A 17089-nucleotide genomic window follows, 5' to 3' on the forward strand; every position below is an offset into this window, starting at 1 on the left:
CCAAGGCCCTAATGAAAATATGATGAGGATCCGCGAGGGTCCTCGGGGAACGGGCGGAGGGACGGGACGGGCCGGGCCGGGAGGCGAGGGGGAGGTGAAGAGAGGGAGGGGTGGAACGAGGGATGGCCGCGGAGGGACCAGCGAAGGGAGAGAAAATACACTGTGTCCTTATTTCTGAGCTCCGTCGGGAATACATAGTTCTTGGAGCCTTCTATTTAGATGTTGCTTCTGCTGCCGGGGCGAGAGAGAGAGAGAGAGAGAGTCTCCACTTTCTGTTTCACTCCCTCTCTCTCTGTCTCTGTGGCTTTGCCATCCTCATTGTGTGTGTGTGTGTGTGTGTGTGTGTGTGTGTGTGTGTGTGTGTGCGTGTTTTAGTTACTAGGATAAATGTGTTTCTTTCCTTTTGAATATCCCTCCCTCTCATTTGAACTCCCACAGCCCCTATCCCCCATTTGGCTTGCAAGAGAGATGTAAAGTCCTCCTCATCATTCTAATACTTCCCTCTTTTTTACCCCCCAACCCCCACCCCTTCCGACACACACACACACACACACACACACACACACACACACACACGCATACACGCACACGCATACACGCAGACAGCCTCTTCCAGTGTGAATTGTAGCAATGCTTATATTTATTCTCCTTTCTCTGTGTCTTTCTCTTTCTACCCTCCCTCCCGCTCTGTCCACCCATCCTTCTCCGTCTGTCTTTCTGTGTGTGTGTGTCAGACGGGGACGACGACCCCGCCGGCCTGTCCTGGGTGCCCTCGTCCCCCTCCAGTAAGGACGTGGCGTCGCCCTCCCAAATGGCAGACGGGTGCTGTGACCTGGGCATGGGCACGGGCGGGGAGGAGGAGGGCGGGGCGGGGTTGCCCTACCCCTGCCAGTTCTGCGACAAGTCGTTCAGGTGAGGAAAACATCAGAGTCACGTTAACATCATAGACGTACACACAAAACGGAGCAAGTACAAAACTATGGCACGCCATCTTTAAAGATGGACTCCAAGGCTTTCAGCTTTTCAGGAAGAAACCAAAAATACACAGGGAATACATTTGAATATTATAATAACTACACCTGGGGGGGGGGGGTCTATTCGAGTAATGTTAACTCCATAGACACATACAAAACAGAAAAAGTTAAAAAAAAAAGTAAAATAATCACAGCACACCATTTTGAACCCATTCAGGAAGGGAACCCCCTTTGGTGTTCTAAGCATTATGTCATACTTTAGCTGTTGAAAAATAGTTAAAAGATACCAAGCTCGTAGCGCGGCACTAGATCTGCTATTTTTTTTTAATCGTGAAAATGTTGCCCAAATCATTGAATATATATTTTTTCAGTCAGTGGTACATGTCAGTGGTACTCAAACTATTTAATGTCAAGGACCCCCAGAATTATATGTAATTGGCCGCGGACCCCAATCTCAAAATATGTTGTTCCAGGGACTCCCCCAGAAGCAAAGAGTTCAAAACATTCACTGGGAAAGAATATATATATATATACAAAGATTTGCACACATTTTCACAATTTTTCAAAAGTCCTTGTGTTGTGCTCCTCTGTTCACCCCTCCTCTCCCTCTTCCTCTCCCTCCCCTCCAGTCGTCTGAGCTACCTGAAGCGCCACGAGCAGATCCACAGTGACAAACTGCCTTTCAAGTGCACCTTCTGCAGCAGGCTGTTCAAACACAAGAGGAGCCGCGACCGCCATGTGAAGCTGCACACAGGTGGGCCGCGGCGCTGGAAACACCACATGATTAGGATGTTTTTTTTTTTTTTTTTTTAACTCTCTTTGGAATAGAGCAGTGGTTTTCAACCAGTGGTTCGGGGACCATCACTGGTCCTTGAGGGGGTTCCAGGTGGTCTGCTCACCCAGCTACATGATGGAGAGTTGGTAACCAAGTGGATGCTTATAGATCTTTAACGCTTGAGAGCGTAACATGAGGTCCATTTGGTTTCCTTTTTACGCTCTCACGAGTTACATTATTGTTAAACATCTGCATTACTTAATTTATACAAGTCAAGTCTACACAATTAGAGAATGTTTTTATCAACGTTTGCTGTTTTCTCTCCTAATGGTACCAACATCAATACAGCATGGAAATATTATTCAACAACAACAAAATATTCGAAGTTTTGGGTCTGAGAGGCTAAATGTCATCAAATGGTGGTCCGTTGCTCTTAATGCTGAATAAATAATGGACTATGAAATATGTTGAAAACCACTGGAATAGAGGGTATGCACGTGACATCATCATCATACCCGGAAGTTATGCGGGAACGCCTACTGAGTGGCAAAAAACGACTTTCTTGACAGCCCATACATCCATGCAGAAAAGTCCTGACTGCATTAAACAACTTTAAACAACATTAAATTAACTTTTCCTCTCACTTTGCCACTGGATCTGCCATTCACTTTATGCATACGCATACCCTCTATATAGATCAGTGGTTTTCAACCCTTTTCATATCAAGGTCAATTATTTATTCGGCATTTGAGCCACGGAGCCATCATTTTGATGAGATTTAGCCTCGCAGACCGAAAACGATTTTTTTTTGTTATCGTTCTATACGATTTTGTCCACAATTCCATGCTGTATTGATGTTGGTACCAGGCAAACGTTTAACAAAAATGTTACTCTTGAGAGTATTTATAGAGAGATGACTTCCGCACACCCGGTAGGTAATTTGGAGCAGGTGCGATGATGACGAGGCATATACAATGTGGAAAGGAGGGACACCACGTTGCTTTAATAAATGCTCTGAACCCAGCAAGTGGCAGTGTGCGGGTGTCTCTCCTTTCCACTCTTGAGAGTATCAAATTTGGTTTCATTTTTCACTTTCAAGAGTTAAAGATCTAGGCTATAAGGGTCCACTTGGTTACCAACTTTCCATCATTTAGCCGGGGACCACTTGGAACCCCCTCAAGGACCACTGGTGGTCCCCGGACCACTGGTTGAGAACCACTGGAATAAACTTTAATTTAAGTTGAATTCAATGTTTGTACTTTCATTGGACTGACATTGCTACAAACTGACGCCAAACACTGCCGAGCTATTGTGATCGCAGCATGTGGAATTTAGCCACTTAAGTCCTATTTGAACACTTCGGCTATTCAAAAATAGCTGATGTACAGTTGGGTGCCACCGATATTGTCCCTTATCATTTGACCCATTTAGGCCTGACCTCAAAATTTTAAAAAATCCTTCTAAATCCTCCAGTTTTCTGAAATAAATATTTTCACGTTTTTTCAAAAATAGCAGACCTACAAGCTCGAGCTTGTAGATCTGCTATTTTTCAATAGCTAAATTATAACAATGTTTAAAACACCAAAAGGGGTTCCCGCCCAAAATGGGTTAACTGTCCTTTTGCGCAGATCACGCAAACCTCAGCAAAAAGAAAAGGACAATATCGATGGCCTCCAACTGTACAGGCTCACAGCACGTCGTGATGCGATGCGTTGTGACCATGTGGGTCTGCCATTTTTTCGAAACGTTACTTTTCACCTGTAATACCCAAAATAGGGACGGCTATTTTGCGCATGAGTGGGGACAACTGTCAGCGCTTCTTATTCCTATTGGTTGGCGTTGTTCACCAATGTTGAATTGTCCAATCATCAGACACATTGGACTTGGCGCTCGTCAATGCCGTCGCGGTCAACACGCTGCCACGGGAAGCTCCGTCCCTTTGGAAGGGAAGGGGGAAGCCGACACTTCTGACGCGTAAAGCACATTTGTGACCTTATACTTAAGGGATATTTCACTTTCAAAAACATGTTTGGGTCATTTTATCGTCTTCTCAGGCTTTTGGGAGCACCCCGGGACAGTGTTTAAGTTGTACCTTCAAACCATGTTAAACCGTGTGTAACCATGTTCTGGTGACTTTTTTAAGGTTTGGGGGAAATGAAAAAAAACTAAGTTCCATTAAAATAAATCTCCCAAAAAATCTTAAAAATATAAAAATGAAAAATGAATTGAAAAATCAAAAACATGCCCCCCCCCCCCCCTCTCTCTCTCTCTTATTTGAAGGACAATATCGGTGACCAGACCCAAGGACGGGCGTTTTAAATAAATCTAGCCTGGTTATAATGGAGTTTGAAGAAGGGGACGTGTCTGATAAAATGCATATCAAATATCTAAATACTGAATGAAGTAATTTTAAAAACCGTCCTGGGGGTTCACGAAAGCCTGAGTAGACGATGAAATGACCCAAGACATTTTTTGAAAGTGAAATATCCCTTATAGTGTCTCGCACCCAAAATAGCCGATCTACAAGCTCACCTGAGCTTGTAGTTGGGCTATTTTAGGCGTGAGACCCAACTCAGGCTTTACACTGCGTGCAGAGGAGCCGTCATAACTTATGAGTGCCCATTCTCTCATCTCCATATTGTCTCGATGCAGGCGATAAGAAATATAGTTGTCAGGAGTGTGAGGCTGCCTTCTCCCGCTCCGATCACCTGAAGATTCACCTCAAGACACACAGGTGACTTCTTTTCATCCTCTTTTCTTGTTCTTTTGTTCTGTGTCTGACTTTGATCCTATTCCTTTTGAATAATTCAGCACAAATCCGAATGTTTAACCCATTTTGAGCGAGAACCCCTTTTGGTGTTTTAAAGCATTATGTTATACTTTAGCTATTGAAAAATAGCAGATCTACAAGCTCATAGCGCGCCACCGAGTGGCGCGCTATGAGCTTGTAGGTCTGCTATTTTTGAAAAGTTGTGAAAATGCGGCACAAATCTTTGAATATAATTATATTCTTTCAGAAGACTTTTTATTTATTTCGACGTCAGGCCAAAATGGGTTAAAGAAAGAATGTTGATTTTGTTTCCTTTCAGTAGTTTATTATGATTTTTTTAAATTTCATTTCTTACTATGATTCATTTTGTATTTAATTTTTTATGAATTTACAATTTCAATTTACAATTTAGTTAATCCAGAGCGATTTACAGTAAGCAAGAAAAACATTATGGCAATACATCAGATACAGTTGGAGGCCATCGATATTGTCCTTTTCTTTTTGCTGAGGTTTGCGTGATCTGCGCAAAAGGACAGTTAACCCATTTTGGGCGGGAACCCCTTTTGGTGTTTTAAACATTGTTATAATTTAGCTATTGAAAAATAGCAGATCTGCGCTACGAGCTTGTAGGTCTGCTATTTTTGAAAAATCGTGAAAATATTTATTTCAGAAAACTGGAGGATTTAGAAGGATTTTTTAAAATGTTGAGGTCAGGCCTAAATGGGTCAAATGATAAGGGACAATATCGGTGGCACCCAACTGTACATAGAAATAGTCATCAAGGATCATAAGCAAGCAAAAACCTAACTAAATGTGATTCCAATTCTTCTTTGTGTTTCCTCTTCCAGCTCCAGTAAACCCTTCAAGTGCAGTGTGTGTAAACGTGGCTTCTCCTCCACCTCCTCATTGCAGAGCCATATGCAGGTACAGTATCCTAATACCATTACTACTGTCATACTATTCTCTTCATGGGAAGTATCATAGTTTTGTAATGATCTGTTTTGTAAAATTGTATTGACGATTGATTTGTGAGCTTGTAGATCGGCTATTTTCAGCATGCAACGAAGCGTAACATCAGGCATTCATTTACGACACCATAGAGGCCCGCCAAAATACATTTTAGGTCTCAACTGTAGATTTAGTCGACTCACACTTAAGCAATATTACACGAGAGTGTGTGTTCTTTAAAGTCATGAATGCCTGCAGGGCGAGTTCCGGAAGGCAGCACAGAAGTGCATCAATGATGGTAAAGAACACCCTCTCGTGTAATATTACAATTATACAACAACCACTACGACCACAAATGTCCCAAATGTTTCCGTCAAAATGAACAGTAGTACGAGTCAGAGCCAGAGTCTGTCCTCTGAGACCCCTTTTCCACCGCTTGGTTCCCAATGGGAACCGGTTCAGTTCTTTTTGGTTTAGTCCATGAGCCAGAGCTCCAAAATTGGAACGTTAATTTTGAATTGAGTGGGCAAAACTATACCTATATTAAATTGTTTATAGGATCAATATAATTAAATTAATATATGATAACCCTTCCACAGTAGTAGCTTTTTCATATTTTCTATTTTTTGCATATTGTCCTATATAATGCCTCATTTGCATATTTAAAAAGTTTCATGGTGATAACAATCTAATATAGGTATGGTTTTGCCTAATTGCATAATTTGCATAATTATCGTTCCAATTTTGGAGCTCTGGCTCATGGACTACGGAACCAAAAAAGAACTGAAGCAACCGGCGGAAAAGGTGTCTGAACGTGTCCTCCGCCCCCGTTCGGCCCTCTAATTCCAGGCTCACCGCAAGAACAGAGAGCACCTGGCGCTGCGGGCGGAGCGCGACGGCGGGGGGAAGAAGGCGGGGAGCGGGGGAGACGGCGAGCTGCTGGACCAGGACCTGTACATGTGTGACTACTGCGAGGAGACCTTCAGCCTGACGGACGAGCTGGAGAAACACGTGCTGACCAGACACCCGCAGCTGTCGGACCGCGCCGACCTGCAGTGCATCCACTGCCCCGACGTCTTCCTGGACGAGGCCTCGCTGCTGGCGCACATCGAGACGCAGCACGCCAACCGCAAACACAAGTACGGTAGAATACAGTGCAGTGGGAAACACTATTTTCACAACTTATTAAACATTTTGTTCTAATTTATGGAATTTCTTAGATTTTTATGAAAAATAAATCATTGAATTTGGTTTTTAATTCATGAAAAGTTATTTTGGGGGGGGAAGTTTTTTGAAAATAATCATAATTAAAAACAAAATGTAGGAAACAAAAAATGAAGAGACACCTAAAAATTGTCCCGACCCTCAAATGAGTCCCATGAAGCCAGTGTTGTACAGTATGTATGTAATGTAAGACTTTTTCATTTTACTTTGTTGTTGTTCAGTGGCACTGATGTGTCCGCAGTCCCCCATGGAACATGAGCATGGAATCCTCTTCGTGTTTGAGTAAATGGTCACGCCAGCCTCCTACTAGTAGGGGATAAAGTTAATTTTTTAGACCGTGACGGAGGGGCGCCGTCTTAAGCGAACTTGAGCCACGAGAGACACTACCGAGCGCCCGTTGCCGTGTCGAACGCTGCGAAGTTCGTTTAGCCGACTCAGCCCCGTTCGAGTTGCGACCCGATATGGACAGAATAGTAAATCATGTTCTGGCGAGATCGTTTGCCCCGACTGCCACTCAAAGTGGCTACTGTGCAAGTGCACTGGCCAATCACAGCGCGTCCTTACTCAAACGCGAAGAGAATTCCATGCTCGCCCATGGGACACCTACCAGACAACGAAGTATACAGCCTAAGTGGTTTTTAACGTAGCGTGGTCCTTTCTCCTCTCTCTCTGCGTCCCGTCCCTCCCTACAGATGTCCCGTGTGCTCAGAACAGTTCCCCTCCGTGGAGGACGTGTACTGCCACCTGGACAGCCACCGGCAGCCTGACTCGTCCATCCACAGCGCCGCCAGCCCGGACCCCGCGCTGGGCAGCGTGGCGTCCATGAGCTCCGCCACCCCGGACTCCAGCGCCAGCCTGGAGCGAGGCTCCACGCCCGACTCCACCCTCAAACCCGTCATCCAGCTGGGCAGCGAAGGACGGAGCCGCAGGAGAGCCATCGACAGCGTGGTGGAGGACCTGGGGATCGTCCTGGGCCACCATGTTGGAGGTACAGTATGGGAGTCTGTTGCACTCTGCTGCTGGCAAAACTATACATGACATATCTTTGTAAGTCGCTCCAGTAGAGCGTCGCAGTCCCGCCCCCTTTCATGACGACGACAGGCAAGAGAATTCCCCATTCATTTTTCCCATAGACGTTTCAAAAAGTATTTTTTTAAAGACATTTAAGCCTCAGACAAACCCAATCATGTTGTGACAAATGACAATAAACACAATGTTTTGGGCCGATCAAATGATTAGAAAGAAGAAAAACTACAAAAAAGTGTTTTTTTTTCTAATTAATTGATCAGCCCAAAACATTGTGTTTATTGTCATGATTTGTCACAACAAGAGTTGGCTTTTTCGAGGCTTAAAAGGTCTTTAATTAAATACTTTTTGAAACGTCTATGGGAAAAAATTATGGGGAATTCTCTTCCGGACCTGTCGTCGGGGGCGGGACTGCGGCGCTCTATAGATAGATAAGACTTTATTGTTCTACTGTACGTTATACAACGTACAGTAGAACCTGAAAACCTTAAACGACGAGTATACTGTACTTGACAATGGCAGTCAAATAACTGTTGGATTTCAATTGACGAGTATGCTCGTCAATGTGTTAAGTAAGCAGCACTTAGCGCCTTTCCAGTCTTTCCGACCCTTCAAAGCGATGTCTCTCTCTATCTTTCTCTCTCTGTGTGTAGGTGGGGGAGGCAGCTGGGCCAAAGTGACGTACTCGTGCCCGTACTGCTCCAAGAGGGACTTCCACAGCCTAGCTGTGCTGGAGATCCACCTGAAGACCATCCACGCCGACAAGCCCCAGCAGAGCCACACGTGTCAGCTGTGCCTGGACACCCTGCCCACGCTCTACAACCTCAACGAACACGTGCGCAAGGCCCACCGGACGGGTGACAGCGGGGGCCGAACGGTGGCGGCTTTCCCCCTGCTGCAGTTCACCAACGTGTCGGCCTTCCACTGTAACTACTGCCCCGACATGTTCGGAGACATTAACTCGCTGCAGGAGCACATCAGGGTGACCCACTGCCTGCCCGGAGGCATCGTAGCCGGATCCACCACATTAGGTGGGTTTGTTACCGTATGGGTTCGTGCGTCGAGGTTTAACCGCTTAAGCCCCGATATAATAAGGAAAATGGCCGAGCTCACGTGGTGCACGGTGACGGCTGTGTAGATCTGGTATTTTCATTTTTTGTCAATTAAACAACATTCATCCAACATTTTGGATTTTCTTTTTAATATGCCGAAAGTAGTGAAGTTGAAAGTGGTTAATGCTGAGTTTCTGTTTGGTAAGCTCTCTATAAGACATCATTTCATTAGTAGAAATTAAAAATTGTTTGCCGTTTTCTGATCTCATCAATCCTATTTTCATACTGAGTAGTGCTAGTACTGGAACATTTCTTCTTATAAACACGACGCTAGATTAGTTCCAAGACATTTTGACGTGATGCAGTACTGATACTCTGGTCCAGTTCTGACTGAGATAGCCAGGTTCTCATCAACGTTGAAGTGCAGGACCTCTGCCTTTGTACACAGCACTATGTCTTGAGCTGACGTATAGTAGGAACCATGTCTTCTTCTGCAACCAGTGCTCCATGGGTTGATATCATGAGCTAACGTAGTGTTCTTCTTCAGAAGGGAACCATGCCTTCTTCTGCAACCAGTGCTCCATGGGTTTCCTGACGGAGTCGTCGCTGACGGAACACATCCAGCAGACCCACTGCAACTCCATGGTAGGGGTCGGAGGAGGAGGCGTGGCCAAGCTGGAGTCCCCCATCCTGCAGTCGGCGTCACAGTCCTTCATGGAGGTCAGATATTAACCGCTAAACACAGTCCTTCATGGAGGTCAGATATTAACCGCTAAACACAGTCCTTCATGGTGGTCAGATATTAACCACCACACCACAGTCCTTCATGGTGGTCAGATACGACACTTTAACTTGTCTTTCACCTTTTAACCGCTAAAACCCTGCAGTACATCCCCTAGTTTTGATTAGAAATGGTGACTGATGAAAACATTTTTTTTCTTAGTTGTGAAATGCATTTGACACGTTAAACTGTATTTGTTTCTAACGATAGCGCTTATGATTTGGTGGTGGTCGCCCCCCCTCCTCCTCCTCGTCCTGTTGCAGGTGTACTCGTGTCCCTACTGCACCAACTCGCCCATCTTCGGCTCGCTCCTCAAGCTGACCAAGCACATCAAGGAGAACCACAAGAACATCCCGCTGGCCAACAACAAGCGGCAGGCCAAGGTGGCCGACCTCAGCCCCGCCTCCTCGGACGTGGAGATCTCCTCCCCCAAACGCCACAGGATGGGCGACTCCACGCCCGCCGCCGGCTCCAACGGCGACTACCCGTGCAACCAGTGTGACCTGCGCTTTGGCAGCTTCGAGGGCTTCCAGGTACTATAGGGTCGTCACAGTTGTTACACGATATTTTAGTCTTATTTTGTCATAATCGTGTCCGTGTTGAGAAATGTTCATACAGTAAAAAAGCAGAAATCTACAAGAGTACAACGCTGTAAAGCTTGTAGATCAGCTATACTTTATTTTATAAGTATAACATTCATAAAAATTTCAGTAATTTCTTGGTATATTTCAGTTATTTGTCATAATATGTGCACTGTGCATTTTTTATTACGAAGCCTAAAAGGCAAATGGAATTGTAATTTCGATTCATAATGTTCCAACGCCAACATTTTATGAAAAGTGTATACATGTGGAAAAATATTACATTACATAAATGGAATAAAACAAAGAAACTATATATATATATATATATATATAAGCGCTATTTTATACGTCCTTGCACAACTGTGGCATGCAAAAATGGCAGATGCACAAGCTCAATGTATTGTGACGTATTGTGAGCTTCGAAACGTGGATAAGTTATATTAACCTCTGCACCCTACCCCCTCCCTCCCTCCCTCCCAGGCCCACCTCAAGTCCCACCTGGAGATGCTGCTGAGGCGGCAGTCGTGTCCGCAGTGCAACAAGGAGGACTTTGAGTCCCAGGAGGCTCTGCTGCAGCACCTGACGGTGCACTACACCACCACCTCCACGCAGTACGTGTGCGAGAGCTGCGACAAGCAGTTCTCCTCCGTGGACGACCTGCAGAAGCACCTGCTGGACATGCACACCTTCGTGCTGTACCACTGCACGCTGTGCCAGGAGGTCTTCGACTCCAAGGTCTCCATACAGGTGAGCATGGACGGATGGGACTGTGGCGGAAACATCTTAAAGGAGAATTCCATACTAGAATGCTTTCTTTCCTTTATTTGTAGTTGTTACGTCCGCACCAAAGAGTTCCAGGTGTTCTTTTGTGCAAAAGTGCATTATTGGCTATTTCCCCTACCATAAGCCCTCAATTAATTTAATTGAATTGCATTGAATTGAATGGGGCATTGGGGTGTTTTTAGTATTTCTTTTGTTGGGGTGTTGTGCTAATTCGCTTATTTCCATCGCTCAAAAAAAATTTTTTTGTATATATCCCCTCTTCATAATGTAAATACTAAATAGTATCCAAGGCGGCATAATTTACTACTTATTTCGATGGAAATAACTAGCGGAAAAACTCACCCCCCATTGAGGAGCTTATATTAGGGGAAATAGCCAATAATGCACTTTTGCACAAAATAACACCTGGACCTCTTTGGTGGGGATGTAACAACTACAAATAAAGGTAAGAAAGCCTTCTAGCATGGGCCCACTATTTATTCAGCATTTGAGCCACGGACCACGAGGTTTGGTCTCTCAGACCCAAAACTAAGGATTAAGAAGAAATATTATTTGGTTTTTGTCCACGATTCCATGCTATATTTAGGAGAGATATAACAGGCAAACAATCAAAATAACAATTCTTCAAAATGTTCTAATTGTGTAGACCAGGGGTTCTCAACGTTTTTGGCCGGGGACCCCCGGAAATGCTTTGGCAATGTCTCGAGACCCCCGCCCCGCCCCCTCCCGACCCCCAATATAAATTGACTGCTACAATAACCTTAATAATAGAGACAATACACCATAAATAAATACTGAACCCAGATATAATCATTAGGGAAGGTGTATGCATGTACTATGTGTACTATGTAAACTCTTCATTTCCAGCCATTCAGTTGCAAAAAAAAAAAAAAAAACTTTTATTTTATTTTTTTGAAAATTATTTGTGGACCCCCCAAAATAATTTGGCGACCCACCGAGGGGTCGCGACCCACGGGTTGAGAACCCATGGTGTAGACTACTTGGAAATTAAGTAACTCAGAGGTTTAACAATAATTTAACTCTTGAGAGTGTAACATTTTATACACTCAAGAGTTAAAGATCCCACAAAGGGCCCATTTGGTTACCGACTCTCCATTTAGCTGGGGACCACCTGGAACCCCTTCAAGGACCACTGGTGGTCCCCGGAGTACTGGTCTAAGACAGTGGTTCCCAAAGTGGGGTCCGGGGACCCCCAGGGGTCCTTGAGGGAGTGAGGTGTTGTGGCTTGTAGATCTGCTATTTCCGGCTAATGTTCCCCTTCCCCCTCAGAATAGGGTGCTAGGGTTCAAGTGGTTACTGTAAAAGATGCTCCTATCCCACAAGATAATTTGGCGACCCCCCCCCACCCCCCCTTTAGTAGCTCTGAGGACCCCCTAGGGGTCCCGGAGCCCTGTCGTAGACCTCTGCTCTAAGATATTGATGTAGTACTTTTGCTGCTGATGTCCAGGTCCACTTGGCGGTGAAGCACAGCAACGAGAAGAAGATGTTCCGCTGCACGGCGTGTGCCTGGGACTTCAGGAAGGAGACAGACCTCCAGATCCACGTCAAACACAACCACCTGGGCCAGACCTCCAGCCTGGCCGGGAGCCTGGCTGCAGGTACGGACCACCACCAAGTGTCTTTTCCCTCCCAATACCTTTCACCAGTGAGTGGGTTAGGGAGTGCTCCGCTGCTAGACTGCCACGGGGGGCGGGCCGCCGTCTCAAGCGGACTAAAGCCAGCGAGTTGCCGTGTCTAACGTTGCGCTACTGGCTTGTCCACCTCAAGCCACAAGGCGATGACCACTGGGCCACAGAAGTACCCCATCACATGTTTTATGTATTTCTTTGATATTAGACTTTATATGATCCACATGGGAACCAAGGGTGCATGTCTTTGGTCTGACAGTCCGACACCCTAACCAAACCCTAACTGCACACGGAAGCCATGGGTGGGTCTTAACCGGCCACGCATGTCGGAGTCACGGGTTAGTCTTAGCCGGCCATCTTAACCAATTAGCTGCTTGTGGCGGAACGTTCCGTCAGAAGGAATCCAACTAGCAACTGCTTCTGGCGTCATGTTCCGTCTGATAAGCTTTATTATTGATATCAAACCGGATGGCTGATTTCTATATTTTCGTTATTATTTTCGCTTGGCCTTTCCTTCTTTAGCGATCCTAGACCGGATTGCGCAACCGCGCTGCCGTCCACCTCCCATTATACCGGCTGACTAAAAAGCTGAATAACTCGAAATCTACGGAGCTCTCCGTGGTTTGGATAAAACGCGCGATGTTCGGAGGTCTTTGCTGATTATCCGGTGGTCTAGATGGAAACATTGGCGCTTTCTAGAGCAAGGTTGGCTTAATTTTAGCTCGCTAGCATTGACGCTATTTATTTAGCATTAAACATGGACACCCAAAACAGGATGTGGGTCCAGTGAGTGCAGCATTGAAATCGCCTCTGCAGTATGAGGTTGGCTGTGCGTCCAGCAGGTGGCAGTATAAGTGTTAACTGGCCATGTCGGACTGTTAGTACGTCGGACCAACACCGTTAGTACATTTTCGTTAGTACTGATCTGAAACTTTAAAGTATCCACCTTTTTTAAATGAAGGAATGTTTGGGTGATTGAAATGCAAATCCCTGCTTGTAGCCTATCTCCGGCCCCAGGGTGTTTTTAGGTGGAAGTGAAATTCTAAGCCCACTAACCCTGGCTGCTCTTGTCCATTGCTATAGGCCTGAAGCCCAGGAAGTGCATCTTCTGCGGGGAGACGTTCGGGACGGAGGTGGAGCTCCAGTGTCACATCACCACGCACAGCAAGAAGTTCAACTGCCGCTTCTGCAGCAAGGCCTTCCACGCCCTCACGCTGCTGGAGAGGCACCTGCGAGAGAAGCACTGCGTGTTCGACGGACCCGGCGGCGGCGTCACCGGCAGCAACGGGGGAGCGGCGAGCGGAGGGAGCCACAACGGCACGCCCAACGGGATGCCGCCGGCCTCCAAACGAGGAGGAGGAGGAGGAAACCAAGGTTCTAACCGATTTTTCATTTTAGATTAGTTTCAGTTCGTTTTTAATTGAAAATAAATCTAATTCAGTTTGTTTAATTTGTTTTTAGACTGGATTTACTACTAAAATGCTAATAGATTTAGTTACAGATGAACCACCAATCATCTACAAACTAAATCTAACTGTTTCAGTTAGTTTTGTAAATCCACAATACCGTTTCGGTTATCAGTATCTTTTTTTATTGTAGTTTTGATTTAGTTCAGCTAACGAAAATGTTTTATATTTATTTCAATGTAATTCAATGTTAGTTTTCGTTAACTATAAAAACCTTTGTTGTAAACACAGTGGGAGGAGGCGCGGTGGAGAGAACGACGGTGGCGGCCGCCGAGCAAGCCGACCTCCAGAACATGCTGCTGAAGGGCGGAGCAGGAGGTCAGGAGGTCAACAGCCACGAGGCGAGTGGCGGCGAGGAGGAAGTGGACACGTCGGAGCCCATGTACGCCTGCGACATCTGCGGAGCCGCCTACACCATGGAGTCCCTGCTGCAGAACCACCGCCTCAGAGACCACAACATCCGGCCCGGAGAGGACGATGCTTGTAAAGCCCTGCTCTCTTATTATTATTCACTACAAAAATGTTTTCTTTTTTTTTTAAATGAGTTAACCCATTTAGGCCTGGCGTCAAAATTAAAAAATATATATTTTTACGATTTTTCAAAAATAGCAGACCTACAAGCTCGTAGCGCGCCACTCGGTGGCGCGCTATGAGCTTGTAGATCTGCTATTTTTCAATAGCTAAAGTACAACATAATGCGGAAACCAAAAGGGGTTCCCGTCCAGAATGGATTAATAGCACAGGCAGACTCTTCACATACTAGAGCATGTCTGAAATAAGTCTCGGAGCTGAAATCTGAGCTGAAAATGTAAATATGAATTAAATGCTTAAACATGTAGCTAGGTGTAATTATGTTAGAGACCACAGAAGTGAACCTTTCAAGCCTGTTTTCTCAACTCGTTGTTTTCTGTAAGACATCACTCTATAAGCCATATCTCCAAAACTGGTGGGTCAAACTGAACAACCAATATCAATTTGAAGTTATGATTCCCTGCTTTCATATGACATGAAAAAACGAAAATTCAAAAAAATCCAATGGCAGTCCCTCAGTCAAATTTAGTCACATATGTCTCCCACTAAGGATTTGGATAGCTTGAATCTGATTGGCCAAATGTTGCCTGTAGTCGACTATATGCAACTGCAAAAATAATAGATTATCATTATCATTATTATTATTAACATGTTGACTACGTTATAAATGAATCTCTAACTCCTGTTCCCTGCCGGTGTTTTCACTAACATTTGAAGAATAACGGCATCGCAATTGTTTCCTGAAAATCCACCTGAAAATAGTGCCATCGTTTGTGTTTGAGTTGAAAAATCCACAGCTGTGGCGATCGGAAACAACAACACAGAACAGAGCGAGATTTGTCAACTAATATAACAAGTTAGGCTTTTGCGTGTTGGTGCCCTGGGGCCACGTTTTCTCATGATCTGCATATTACTATGACGATGATTATGTAGGCCGAACACGCTGCTGATGGTTTACTGTCTCTTTTACGCCAGGCTCGCGCAAGAAGAAGGCCGACTTCATCAAGGGGAACCACAAGTGCAACGTGTGTTCCAGGACGTTCTTCTCGGAGAGCGGGCTCCGGGAGCACGCTCAGACGCACCGCGGGCCGGCCAAACACTACATGTGTCCCATCTGTGGCGAGCGCTTCCCCTCGCTGCTCACGCTCACCGAGCACAAGGTAACGTCGGCGTAGCGGTGCACCAGTGTTGATTTCCTCGACTAATACTATGACGAAAAATGTTCGTCGACTACCTTTTTTTCACTGACGAAAACTAAATGAAAACTATAGGCTATGATGAGTAAAACTAGGACTAAGTATATTGACCATTTCATCAACAAATTAAAACTAGACTAAAATGTTTGCAAGGGACTAGTGGACAAAAGATCCAGTAAGTAAGACACAAGTCATTTTACACTTACACTTACACTTTACACTACAAGCTGCGACGCGTTGTGAGCTTGTAGATCGGCTATTTTCAGCAAGCCATTACCACAGCATTAAGGCCTGCCAAAATACATTTTAGTCGACTAAATCAACTGTAGATTTAGTCGACTAAAATCTAAAACACTAACACATTCCAGGTGACTAAAATATGACAAAAGACATTACAGTGTGAAGTATAACAAGGGTGTCAGAGCAATCGGAACATTGAGGATGTGTGTAGACAAGATGTGAAAAATCACTTTATAGAGTATGATGATACCAGGGGTCATCTATATCAGGGGTTCTCAACCCGTGGGTCGTGACCCCTCGGGGGGTCGCCAAATTATTTTAGGGGGTCCCCAAATTATTTTCAAAAAAAAAAAAGATTTTTTTTTTAAATTTTATTTTCACGATCTTTCAAAAATAGCAGACCTACAAGCTCGTAGCGCGCCACTCGGTGGCGCGCTATGAGCTTGTAGATCTGCTATTTTTCAATAGCTAAATTATAACAATGCTTAAAACACCAAAAGGGGTTCCCGCCCAAAATGGTTTAAGGTTATTGTAGCAGTCAATTTATATTGGGGGTCGGGAGGGGGGCGGGGCGGGGGTCCCGAGACATTGCCAAAGCATTTCCGGGGGTCCCCGGCCAAAAACGTTGAGAACCCCTGATCTATATGTCTGTACACGGACAAACGTGTCCGTGGCAAAGACTTGGTCTTGTCCGTGGAAAATATTCGTTTTTCTTTTTCACACCATTATAATGTTGTTGTTTTGATCACAAGACCCAATTACCGAATGCCAAGTCTCCAGGCTTTTTCTTCTTCAGAATAATGGCACTTATTTACTACGGCACTATGGCATATTAGGAGTCCAACTAGCACTAGTGGACACTGTGGTTCTCAAATGTTATGGTCATTCAGCGCTAGCTCTTTATGTGCTTCTGGTAATATTATTGTCCACTCATTTTGTATGTCTGTGGCAAAAAAACTAATATATATTTTGACAAAAAGATCCACCACAAGCCAGCATGGCGATGAGCCCTGGATGCCACACAGACAGACAGACAGACAGACATATGAGATGGGTACAAAGTTCCCCAGGAGGTCGGTCTCGTAATGCG

General features: G+C 45.1%; 1 protein-coding gene across 2 annotated transcripts in view; it reads left to right on the plus strand.

Annotated features, from left to right (window-relative positions):
- The window catches only part of znf423 (zinc finger protein 423), a 185651-nt gene that overhangs the window by 64235 nt on the left and 104327 nt on the right, over window positions 1–17089 (plus strand). The window contains exons 4-18 of one of the 2 annotated variants that reach the window (XM_079501668.1): window positions 735–912; window positions 1604–1728; window positions 3622–3723; window positions 4402–4483; window positions 5368–5443; window positions 6317–6606; window positions 7384–7679; window positions 8371–8748; window positions 9317–9489; window positions 9814–10083; window positions 10615–10881; window positions 12386–12536; window positions 13650–13940; window positions 14264–14515; window positions 15539–15723. In XM_079501668.1, the coding sequence (XP_079357794.1) occupies window positions 735–912; window positions 1604–1728; window positions 3622–3723; window positions 4402–4483; window positions 5368–5443; window positions 6317–6606; window positions 7384–7679; window positions 8371–8748; window positions 9317–9489; window positions 9814–10083; window positions 10615–10881; window positions 12386–12536; window positions 13650–13940; window positions 14264–14515; window positions 15539–15723 (3116 nt within the window). The remainder of the gene's footprint in view (window positions 1–734; window positions 913–1603; window positions 1729–3621; window positions 3724–4401; window positions 4484–5367; window positions 5444–6316; window positions 6607–7383; window positions 7680–8370; window positions 8749–9316; window positions 9490–9813; window positions 10084–10614; window positions 10882–12385; window positions 12537–13649; window positions 13941–14263; window positions 14516–15538; window positions 15724–17089) is intronic. The other variant, XM_079501669.1, reaches the window with a different exon arrangement.

The sequence above is a fragment of the Electrona antarctica genome (genome assembly GCF_951216825.1).
Source record: "Electrona antarctica genome assembly, chromosome: 5".
NCBI lineage: Eukaryota > Metazoa > Chordata > Actinopteri > Myctophiformes > Myctophidae > Electrona > Electrona antarctica.